Source organism: Haliotis rubra, unplaced genomic scaffold (assembly GCF_003918875.1).
Source record: "Haliotis rubra isolate DU_JTF1 unplaced genomic scaffold, ASM391887v1 Scf37, whole genome shotgun sequence".
In the NCBI taxonomy this organism is placed as follows: domain Eukaryota; kingdom Metazoa; phylum Mollusca; class Gastropoda; order Lepetellida; family Haliotidae; genus Haliotis; species Haliotis rubra.
The window spans coordinates 972389-985098 of NW_025767046.1; the positions used below are offsets into that span (position 1 = coordinate 972389).

Genomic DNA, 12710 nt, shown 5'->3' on the forward strand with positions numbered 1-12710 from the left:
CCATTTTTTGTTCTAATGTGCAAAATGGCCCATGCCTTTCCCAATCCCTGTGACATGAAGAAATCCCTGTGGGTTTCACGTGGGCCCAGTCATGTATTTGGCAGTTTTACATATATATTCTCCTACTAAAGTCGATATGGTTGTATGAAGAATATAAATGTTCATGTTAACTATGGGTGGTTGATATACGATAGTACTAGACTACTAGCATTCTAGAGTAAGGTTTGTTGAACTTGATCAAACACCTGTTGACGTAGTGCACCTGCATGCCTTACTAGGTGTAGGAGCACCTTTGGTTAGTCCAGAACATCGCCAGAGTTAGTGAGTGAATATTGCTTAACACTGCATCAGCAATGTTGCAGCTATTCACGGCGAACATGCCAGAAAGTAGGAAACAAAATAAACAAATCACAACACAACAAAATTTTCAAATGAAGAATGTATTTTATTAACATAAGGAAAACACGAAAACAAATAAATGTAGAAATTTTGTATTTCCTAAATATTGTAACACATGCCTCAAATGTCCTAAAAACAATTTATAAATGTTTTGTTTAGATAGTTCACTGCCTAATCATCCTTCTTCTTAAACACACTCTTGATTCTTCTGAAGAAGCTGGCCACTCTAGATAGCAAGGCCTTCAGGAAGGAGTGGGTTGGCTGGATGATCTCCTCATCCCCGAGATCGACTTCAGCAAAGTCGGTGTCGTCCACGATGTACTGACCAGCAATGGTGAGGGACACAGAGGGGACAGTGCTGGGGCGAAGGGTCTGGGGGACGGGCAGGTGTGACAAGTGGGCAGGGATGGTCAGGGACTTTGAAGTGGGGCGCTATAGATAGGGAGGTTTGTGAGAGAATGGAATGTGAGGAAAGAAAAATATGTAGATGGAATAAGTTATTCATTCACTGAACAGACTAGACTTTACGGAAAAGGTATGAAGTGAGATTACTTCTGGGTTTTTTGTGTGTTAGAAACAAGGAAAATGTCAAGCTAAAGACATCCAGAAATGAAAGCTAGCGAATATTGCAAATGGGCCTACTGGACAAAGTGTAGGACAAGCCAGGGGGGAGAGAGGCTGTAGAAACCACATGATCCGATCAACTGGTGGGGAACAGACGGATAAAAAGTACTTTAATGTCAAGGGTGAGAGGGTACATTGCTGGTCCTATCTTTAGATGATGACTGTAGTAAATGATATATATTATTTGTCTGATAATGACAGATGAATTGGGATGACAGATAAAGGGTTATAGCTAAGGGGTGTCATTTTCGAAAGTTTTCCATTTAATGTTGGATAAAGGGTAATGAAATTGTAAAGTATGTCTCCCTGTTCCTTTATAACTTGAACCTCTCAGAGAGTATAGGTTACCAAGCTTCAGTTTACATTTTACAGCTATTATTTCTACTCGCTGAAATACATAGTAATTTCGTATTCTTGCAATACAGAATAAAGTTTTGAGAACCAGATTATGTACATTTTGAGAGTTTATAAGAAAGGTGAACCCATTTTCAGTTCTAAGCTGCAATGTTTGCAGTTTAAGGTACATTAATGGCCATATATAAACATAGTGAGCCCCCTAAAAGTTGGAAAGTGTTCGTGGGTCAGTTCAGGAATCATGAAAGTTCATTCTGGCGATTGTACACTGCCTTATGACCGAGGGTTATCCTGATACTGCATAGTGAAGATACAGAATATACTGAAACGTAATTAGAATAATACCTTGAACATAAGTGCTGGAATTCATGGTGGCAGGTTCAAGAATTTCGAGGAAGGATAGGAAGATAACGTTTTCAGAATAGCAAGATGCAGATTTAGCATCAAAATGGCGTCGATGTAACATCGAAGTGACAACGGTCGCCAAGGACAACGCAAAGTCTCGTAAACTGGACCCCGTCTCGCAATATCCCAAGCTGGTGCGCGCAAAGGGAGCCGGAACCAGCTTAATGTTAACTGGCTCCCGATTTCATTTGCGCTTGTACTGGGGTGTAGAGACGGAGCACAGCCGTGTTTTTTTGAGAGCAGTTTGGTCGCGCCTTCATATAAATGTTGCCCAAGTAATCACACGTACGTGTTGAATTCATTCCCCAGGGCTTGAGCAAGAGTTCGTTGGGTACGATTCGGGGTGTTACTAGTTACTGGTCAACCAGCAGTTTGTAATAAGAGGCTGTCTTTGTGGTTGACAGTGAGACTTGCTCACAATCAGTTTAGTTTGTTATATATTATAGCATAACGCTCTTCTTAACACCAGTGTTCTTCCATTCCTCAAGGTGGCTACAGAATTCCCCCACTTGCACCCTTTTCAGAAATCTGGCAGAGGCAACAGGGTTATTCTATACCTCTTCTAATGCTGTGCAGGCAAATACTGAAGTCTATATGAGGGAATGATTTCAAAATTTCTGTATTATTACAATATTTAGATGCTATTATTATTATAATACATGCAATAATTGACAAGAGGACAACATCACTGTTACTACTGTAATGTTCAGCTAAATAATGCAATGTACTCAGAAGATATAATAACCAGTAGGTCAATGGTATGGCGGCGTTATTGTTTAACATCGCACTCGGCTATATGATTGCGGCCTGGAATTTGCCCGGTGCCTGACAACCAAGTGACTGGTATTGTGAGCTAAGATCCGAGCTATGGGAGTACAATGACACCCGACTCAACCAAATAACCGAGCCTGACTAATCGGGATACGATGCTGGATTTATGTTTCCTTGTTTTCTTACGGAACACTATTCCTGTTGTATTCCCGAACAACCTTTAAACATGTGTGTCAAGCTACCTGGAACTGCTAGTACTTTGAACAACTTGTCCTGTGCGAAATCCGATTCCGATTGAAGCGCCCCTAAACGTGCGTTATGATAGACTTGTTTTCACTTTCACAACCATTTAGAATGCAGAGTGAGTTTAGTTTTGCGCCGCACTCAGCAATATTCCAGCTATATGGCAGCGGTTTGTAGATGATCGAGTCTGGACCAGAAAATCCAGTGATCAACAGTATGAGCATCGATCTACGCAATTGGGATACCATAACATGTGTCCGAGTGATTTTCAGTCGGCTTCGGGCCTAAGGACAGACGTTTTTTCGAACGCTGTCTGTATGTATAGGCGTCGCTGTCTGTATGTATAGTTGGAACCAGCCAGCTGTACCACATAAAGGAAGGATCGAACAGGTGTGTTGATCTCATACCTAGAACGTACCAACTCATGGCATCCCCACGTGATCAAAAGATGGGAGTTACAGATGTCTCATTAGAGACGGATCTTTCACTCGGATACACCTGTCTTCGCGAAGATCACTTTGCAAGAACATTGTCTCAATAACTCTTGTAAATACCCATATATAAATTATTCATAAATATATCATCGAAAATGTAGACTCTTTATTCAGAAGACGTTTAGCATAACACATGTTTACATATTACTTGTATACGTAACAACATGTAACAACTATAAATGATCAAAACGTTAAATAATGTTTTAAAACATCAATTAGGTTCTCTAAATGCAGGAGGTATGTCAGGTTATCACAATACAACAAGCAGTGAGAGCTATGGGCATGATCGATTATAATTGAATAGTTAAAGTCTTGTTGATATTTTTCTGCTTGTTTTCCATTGCAGTAGATACGAAGAACACTACATGGTCGATCCGATTAAACATGCTGTTGGAAGAAAGACCAAAGTCACAGTCGATTAACAATTTCATGAACATTCAATGATATACTAGTATACGTATTTAGTCATTCTTAGATTATACCTCCCATGGGCAAGTCTAGATAATTGACACATAAGGCAGTAGTCACACATGTTGATGTCAGTTTCGACATGGTTCTGGATTTCACAAATCTCTAATTACGCCCGTCTTTTGTAGTGATAATTTGTTCTCACGAGTCACTACTAATCTATAATTTATACATGAAGATTTAAACCTACAACTATTTGCCTTAAGAGTCTCGTGCAAGTTAGATGAAGGAATACGGTAACCACTACTATGAACTTTAGGACATCGTAGCCACGTGTTACGTGATGCCAGTTCAACAGTACAAAACAGTTTAAAATCATTTAATTGATGTTTCATAGTGAAGATATGATTAAGGAATACCTCCCACGCTCTGTGCCAATGAATACAGTCACATCTCTGGGTGGCAGAGATACGGCAGAGATGTTTTTAACTGAATGAATTATATTGAGCCTTTAGACCACTAAGATAGTAATGAAATACAACGGGAACTAAAAACTACGACAGTAACTTGTCACAGACTAATGACATCAGCACTCGAAAAGGAAAGAGTTAACTACTTGATTGTATAGCGCAAGTTGACCGGCGAAGATAATTACATCTTCTGGTTTAGCTTCTACTGGGTAGGTATTTCCATATATCTTTTTCGAAAATCATTGCTCTAAATATTGCAATACAATGATGCGCAGTTTAGCTTCTACTTGGTGAGTAATTGCATATATATATATCATATACAATGACCCGCAGGAAGTTCTATAGCACCAAAATTATGTATTCAGTGAGGGTGGGATTTCATATAGGGCACTATCGTTGGTCCTTTGATCAGCATCGTCTTGGAAGACTGTTACAGTCTTACAGACATAGTCAAAGATACCCTTCTCGTTTTTCCAGGCCAACTGTCTTTTTAGAGGAAGAAAACAGTTTTCAACCTTCTCTCAGCCTACTAGAAGCCTCTACTTGTACCAGGCCTTGTGATTGAATGCATTTGGCAGTGAACTACGAGGCGTCCACAGTGATGTACCACTCTAGAAGAACCCACGAGCACAGTATGGTGCTGACAAACCTAGAAACATAGTCTTAGAATCGGAAAACCTGTGATATGAACCTGCTGGATCCGCCAAAGGGACATAACTCTACACAGCGAACTGCTGCACCTTAGACGCCTGGACCACTTGTGCCTCAGTCAGGTTTAGTAGTGCCTGAAGTAAACGAGGGCTAACAACATGACGAACATGACACAAAACTTGTGAACCGAATGGGCAAAACAGTGAGTGAAACTATTGCTGTTGTGAACGATGTGTGGAGCTTCCAAGGTCATGTACACCAAGGTCAAGAAGCAGGACAATATGGCGGCGTCTTCCCATCTTCCGATGCTCCAGTAATTCCTGTAATAAAATTCATTGAGATGTATATGTTCGTCATTCTGAATTATGCATGAGCAAAGTACTTTTCTTGCTTTATCCACACTGCCTGAAAATATTCTAGACCTGACTAACGATAACCATGCCATGTTTAAGCATCCGGAGTCGGATTGGGTTTTGGACTGTATCATACATTAATAAATGTTGAAATTGCCGTTAGAAATCATATTGCTGATAGATACTCACTCCATGAGGAACTTCAGAAGAACCACCAGCCCAACATCAGAAACAAGGGCGGTAATCAGATATCGGTCACCAACCCTCCGCCCCCAGGGGGAGTTGCTGTTGTACCACAGGAAGCTCATGGCTTCTGCCAATACCACTGCGATCACCATGGAGACGCTGAAGCTGACCTTGATTTCCATGGCAACGATTGAAAAGAGATTGAAGTGAAGGAGTGTTTATCGATGTTACCTGCAAAAACAAAATGTTTGTTTAATAGGTTCATAGCATTACGATAAGAGTACTTAACTGGTCTATAAATATCCGTTTAAGCGTTACAGCCACGAAATGTGAGCATGCTGACTGTAATGTCTATTTATATGACATAGAAATACAGTGAAATCTATTTTACTCTCACGGGTCTTTGAGGAAGGGAAACGAGAGTAACCTGAATGGATGGCAATGTTTAGCGTTTGTTTTTCGGGCTCCAAACGAAGAAGTACTGAAGCAAATATAGTTACGGCATATATAAAAATACAATGGCACGTGTGCATGGTGCCTCTATCTTATCTGAACAGCTTTTTAGAATGCACCTTTATTATTCGATTTTATGGGGATTCGAGGAATGTGAAGGATGACCTGCATTGGCGGATCCAGAGGGTGGGGGGTGGGGTGTTTCAGGGTTCGAATCACCCCCACCTGAAAATGACTTAAGACCACATTGAAGATTTTTTTGCGTTGGCGGAGCCAAATGGGGTTTCAGGGGGTTCGAACCCTGAACCCCCCCTTTTCAAAATTCCTGGATCCGCCCATGACCTGTAGGAAACAAAATGCACGCTACCTACTTAACGTTACTTCTCTCCTTATACTGTTCGGTCTAAATGTACCTGCAACATTTTCCATTTTTAAGGACCACTCTATGGGCCAGATGAACAAAATCATGAAAAGGTCAACCAAAAACTCGGCTGAAGAAACTGATCACTTCATCGGTTTTATTTGAACCCTCTGATATAACTACGTAATACTGGACGTTACAGTCCTCCATAACCCTATCCATCTCTTATTGCCTAACTAGTACTACATACATACAGCAACACATCCATCCATCCATGTATGCATACATACAGTCTATCAATAATCACTTACCTACAGTACATATATATACAGCCATGCATACCTACCCAAATCCTACTTACCTACATACATACGTACAGACGTGCATACAGACATACATATGCAGACGTACGTACGTACACATACATGCATGTATCAGACAATCAGTAAACATTATTCATCAATAACATAATTAACTGTGATATGTTCCTATACATTAACCATTTGGCATACATCTTCCATCACCCCTTTTGGTTTAAATATAAACATGCATCCGCTGTGCTTGATCTAACCGACATGATGTTTGATAAATAAGAAAGACATCTATTTTACATCTGTTCATTTCCTTACATATAAAAGCGTTCTGAGCTTCCCTTACCTCATTTGTCGCCTTACAAGAACCCAACCTTCACAGTGCATTCCTTAGCGTGACACAAAGCATCAACCGGTAACATAATGCAAGTGTTTGTGAGCCCACCTGTTCCGTGTCGATAGACAAACTACCAAGTCAGCAGAACTGTTCGACCGTGCAGACTGAGGTACAGTTTATTTGCAAGCAGCGTCTGTTAACCCCTAACAAAGAAACTAGAGTCAACGCATTGAGACTGAAAATAATTTGACTGCAATGACTCATAGCAGAGACCATATAATAGATATCTGGTCTCTTGTCATAGTTCATATATATGTAAGTATGTGATGTATCGATATATTGTACTTGCAGAACAATGTCTAAGGTCGGACAGACGGTGCATGTTTGAGATATCATGCGAGGAGAACTGTACAGCATATATGTCCAAAGTTCAATCGCAAAATCCTAATGTAAACAAAACTGACCAACCCTTCCTGTCAAACGACAATCGCTCATCGGCGAACTATTTAAACATTAACCATTAATCGAGCTCACAAATTCACTGACAGATCAAATTATGGTGTTAGCTTAAAGAAGTATGTGGTAAACACAATTTATCGACATAAATATCCACGTGAATTCGTGAAACGTCAAAAATCAAGCAGACTAACCTGTCGATAATGATAAGTCTTCGCAGAGGGACGCGCTTTCAACAAAGACCTCTCAGCTCATCGGGTCAAGGTGAAGGCCGTTCCCGCCACGATGGTTTGTTTGTAAATATTTCGCAAGCATGAAGCACTCTCCTTACCGCGAAATATGAACGCGCTGAAAGAAATTGCCCTGAGGCATATCAGAACCTATATTTACTGTCAGTGCCTAGTTAATGATATTCATGTGAAGTCTTTGAGCGGCATTCCGAAATTGATACACATAAACGGTTAAAATTATGGATGTGATTTTTTTATTATGAGAAACACGACGTTTCGGAGTAGACTCTTACTCCTTCATCAGGTGAATGATACACTAAGAAGCAGTTAGCTATGTTCGTGTAAATGGATATATTCGTGATTAAATTAGTACGTTCGTTTAACATTAATAAAAAAATGAGTCGGTTGAATCTGCCGATGTTACCACACTTCTGGGAACCATTCTGGGAGTCCTTCATTGTTAATCAAGGATAACTCAGTACCGGAAATATACTAGTAACAGAAGTAGGGGATCATGAACTATAAATGTATATACCAAGAACAAAGATGGTGTCGACAACAAACATCGCCAATGGGCCACACAAGCTATGTCTGCAAAACTTATAATTTGCCCCGAAGCACATACTAAATTTGTATATTCAACTTTTTAAAATGGGGGGGGGGCTGACAACCATTATTGGCATGAGTATATTTTGCACGTACCGCACACAGTAGCACCTCTCACGTGTATTTGTGATTTGACACTTTCAAAGACGATTAGTTTCTGTAAAATGTTATTTCTGTTTGTCTCCTTGATTCTAATCATGATTTATTTGGCTTAAAAAGCTTCATTCAATGTTTGTGTGTGAACGCGAGCTGTTGACGTGCTGGGAACTGGCGGAATTCAGCGTACAGCGGCAACTACTTTAAATCTTTCACCTGTCAATCGTTATACATACATACATGCATCATTTAAAACATTGAAGCTGATCCTAATGAATACCGAATATCCTGTAATCCTTTCATGTCGCGAAACCTAACCGTTATATGATAAATGTTTACATGCGTGTTGTTCTTAAACCATAGTGTTACGGATACAGGTCCAATATATCTCTACATCATGGAGTGGAAGGTCGCGGGTTCGATCCCCGGCCGCGTCATACCAAAAGACGTTAAACTATGGTACTTATTCGTCCCCGCCTGGCGCTCAGCATTAATAGGTACAACACGGACTGGTCGGCTCGGAGTCAGTATAATGTGTCTGAGTGGGGTATTTAGGAGATAAACCTACTGTGTGGGAAAATCAGAGGTATATAACGAAATTATAATAGCTCTAAATTTCATTTAAAACCGAACGCGTAGCGTGAGGTTTTAAATGAACAATTTAGAGCTATTATAATTTCGTTATATACCTCTGATTTTCGTGAGGGTTTTAAACAGTAGGTTTATCTCCATTCTACCATGACAATTTTATGAACAATTTCAGGTGGAGCTCTTTCTTTGGTTACGAGTCAATACGTGAAGCGGCCTCGCATTCCAATCTCAAGTGGTATCGCCCGAAACGGGGTGTTTGGTGGCAAACCGTCAATGACTAACAAACTCCAGATTCAGTAATAACAAATCACGTTTTGTTTTTTTCAATGCATCAATCACCAATCATTAACTGATAAGTTGGAAAACATATATCAAATAAGTTTCAAAAGCTTGGTTCACATTTGAAAATTCCACCGTAGACCCTTTCCCCACCAGAATAGTGGCAGCAACCTCATGGCCTTGACCTTTTCTCGAAGTCATTGTTTACATTTGGAAAGATGCGACAGGAGAGCCACTGACAGTTTGAGCAAGGTTAACCTGATTGTATGACTGAGATAGTCTTTGATATCTAATTACTGGTACTGGTACAAAATTTAAGAGTAGAGGCGCTTTTGCTGTAACGAGAAGTCCGGGTTGTACCGAATTAGATGCTGTTGAATATTGCGCCCTGTCAACTTGACGATTTCACGCACCTCTACGTCTGCGTGCGACAGCTGTGGTGACTTACACACTCATGTGTGTACTTTGTGCTCAAATTCGATTCTACGGATATTATTTTCTACATTTTGGAAAGTGTTTTGTGACCTAGTGGCTTCAAAGTGTAGTGAATTCAAATTGAATCGGATTCGCTGGCATGTTCGCGAGTCTGTTGACAAAGAGCCAGATTTGTGGTGATATTTCCGAAAGGATGGACCAGGACATGAGGGTGTACCTCTGGCATAAACACGGTAAGGTAATTAATTATACTTTTATAGACTACTTTAGATCAAGCAGTGTAACGGATAAGAGGGATCATGACTAAGCCAAATAACTTTTCAACGATATTACACTGTTAGAAAAATATATGTTGGGCTAAACAGAACGGTTTGCAGATTCAGTAATTGTGTTTTACTACCGCTGAATTTGAAACAGTACAAATTTCAAAATATCATTTTGTTTGAATTGATAACCCAACTGTTTATTTATGTGGACGGAAGGCATTAAAATTTCTTCGGCGTTCGATGTTAATACATCCGGCCTACCTTTAGAATACAGCACCACAAACTTTAAAATGCGTCATAATACCCTTTTACGTAATGTAATGTGATTTTGTTCGAAAGCACGTTCTCGAAACAATGCCTTATGACGCCTGCATGGCTGGCAACACGGTTGTCTGGCTCAGCGAGGGCGTATAAGCTCCGCTCACTGGTGTTTCATCTCTACGAGCTATGTCATTGCATAAGCCCAACGATGTTGAGAGTTTCCAGTAGTTGTATACCGGCGGATGCGCAATATTTTGCAAGCACCAGTTTGAAATATTTTGCTTTTTCACTAATACGCTCATATTTATTTGTATTACGGGCTGCTGAGGTGTTATGTTTTGTGTATTTTGTATTTTTTAATTTTTTAAATTTACATATATATATTTGTCATTCAGTAATTTGCACCATTACATAGTAAAAAGTGTTTTTATTAGTATTTTTATTTTTTCGAAAGCGGTAATAATGCATTACACTAGACACGTCAGTCGTGTTTGCGCCGGTTCGGAGTCAATGCATTCTATTTATTAGGATTAATTCAAGGGATTGGGGTTAGGGCTAGGGCTAGGGCTAGGACTAGGACTAGGGTTAGGCTTTTAGGGTTTTAGGGTTAGGGTTGGGGTTTTGGGGACCTAATGCAATATATAGTAGGTACATGTCCGGTGGTTCGGTCAATGCATTCTATTTATTAGGATTATTTCAAGTGGTTAGGGTTAGGGTTAGGGCTGAGGGTTTAGGGTTTAGGGTTAGGGTTAGGGTTAGGGTTAGGGTTAGGGACCTAATCCAATATAGCAGGTACATGACCGGTGTAATACGTGAGTACCATTTGTTGTTTTTCCTTTTTGCATTTTAATACTTTTATTTCACACAAAAACGGGAAACCAAAAACGTCGAAAGTACATTATGAAATGGGTTAATGTAGACATTTTGGGCTAATGGAAATTGGTCTGGAATTTGCACTCAAGCCTCTTTCACTGCGCAACATAGAATTTTTGTAAAGTAATGATTCGAAGGCTAACTCACCCTCGTGCCGTCACTACACATGCTCATGTCTCCCTCGTTCCTTAGTGCGATCCACATTATCCTTACAGTGTTCCTACATCACTTTTCTGTCACAAAATCACCGATTTATATAAAAAGCGCGTCATTCATGCATGCACCGTGAAACTGGTTGCTTGTCTTAATGACACGTGACCTACGGCAGAGATCGTCCTCACGAGAAGTTGTGGTGCTGTATTCTAAAAGGTGCTCCGAAATTATGTAGCAGTCTATTGCTGGATCTATTCTGACGTAACATAGAATCAACGTAAACATATTTGTTTTTGCTGAACTTTTATTCGGAAAGCAGACGATGTTTTGATCTTGTTCGACTGAATATTTGTTTCCATGCTTTCGAAGTACTTTTGTATGTATAAACACCTATTGCTGTGATTTACGCAAGTAGTGAGTCGAGCCCGTCATCGCTAAATCCATCTTTAAAGACATATGTGTAATTTCCGACAGTAAATCGCCGTAATTTATCGATGCATCGGTAGGTTGTTTGGTGTCCGCCATGTTAGATATCTAGTGGGCAGACAAAAATAGTGCATTACCGTAAACCATGTATGATTGCGCACGGAAAACAGAGACCTGTATAACGTGATTATATACCTCTGAATGACTTTAATTAACCAATCACAATCCAGTGTTTACTGAAGTCATGGTAGAATTAGGAGATAAACCTACTGTGTGGGAAAATCAGAGGTATATAACGAAATTATAATAGCTCTAAATTTCATTTAAAACCGAACGCGTAGCGTGAGGGTTTAAATGATTTTAAATTAGAAGCTATTATAATTTCGTTATATACCTCTGATTTTCCAACACAATAGGTTTATCTCCATTCTACCATGACAATTTTATGAACAATTTCAGGTGGAGCTCTTTCTTTGGTTACGAGTCAATACGTGAAGCGGCCTCGCATTCCAATCTCAAGTGGTATCGCCCGAAACAGGGTGTTTGGTGGCAAACCGTCAATGACTAACAAACTCCAGATTCAGTAATAACAAATCACGTTTTTTTTTTCAATGCATCAATCACCAATCATTAACTGATAAGTTGGAAAACATATATCAAATAAGTTTACCGAAAAAGCTTGGTTCACATTTGAAAATTCCACCGTAGACCCTTTCCCCACCAGAATAGTGGCAGCAACCTCATGGCCTTGACCTTTTCTCGAAGTCATTGTTTACATTTGGAAAGATGCGACAGGAGAGCCACTGACAGTTTGCGCAAAGGTTAACCTGATTGTATGACCGAGATAGTCTTTGATATCTAATTACTGGTACTGGTACAAAATTTAAGAGTAGGGGCGCTTTTTGCTGTAACGAGAAGTCCGTGTTGTACCGAATTTAGATACTGTTGAATTTTGCGCCCTGTCAACTTGACGATTTCACGCACCTCTACGTCTGCGTGCGACAGCTGTTGTGACTCTTACACTCATGTGTGTACTTTGTGCTCAAATTCGATTCTACGGATATTATTTTCTACATTTTGGAAAGTGTTTTGTGACCTAGTGGCTTCAAAGTGTAGTGAATTCAAATTGAATCGGATTCGCTGGCATGTTCGCGAGTCTGTTGACAAAGAGCCAGATTTGTGGTGATATTTCGAAAGGATGGATCAGGACACGAGGGT

At 40.0% G+C, this 12710-nt stretch overlaps 2 protein-coding genes across 2 annotated transcripts; both read right to left on the minus strand.

Moving 5' to 3' along the window:
- Nucleotides 1-473: 473 nt before the first annotated feature.
- LOC124285886 lies at nucleotides 474-2964 on the minus strand. The gene is made up of 2 exons (XM_046722165.1): nucleotides 1042-2964; nucleotides 474-831 (listed from the first exon to the last, which is right to left on the minus strand). Exons 1-2 carry the CDS (start codon nucleotides 1090-1092, stop codon nucleotides 571-573), a joined length of 312 nt encoding a protein of 103 aa, XP_046578121.1. The 5' UTR covers nucleotides 1093-2964; the 3' UTR covers nucleotides 474-570.
- Nucleotides 2965-3381: 417 nt separating this feature from the next.
- On the minus strand, nucleotides 3382-7576 carry LOC124285856. The gene is made up of 3 exons (XM_046722130.1): nucleotides 7471-7576; nucleotides 5362-5589; nucleotides 3382-5139 (listed from the first exon to the last, which is right to left on the minus strand). Exons 2-3 carry the CDS (start codon nucleotides 5538-5540, stop codon nucleotides 4944-4946), a joined length of 375 nt encoding a protein of 124 aa, XP_046578086.1. The 5' UTR covers nucleotides 5541-5589; nucleotides 7471-7576; the 3' UTR covers nucleotides 3382-4943.
- Between the last annotated feature and the right edge of the window lie 5134 nt (nucleotides 7577-12710).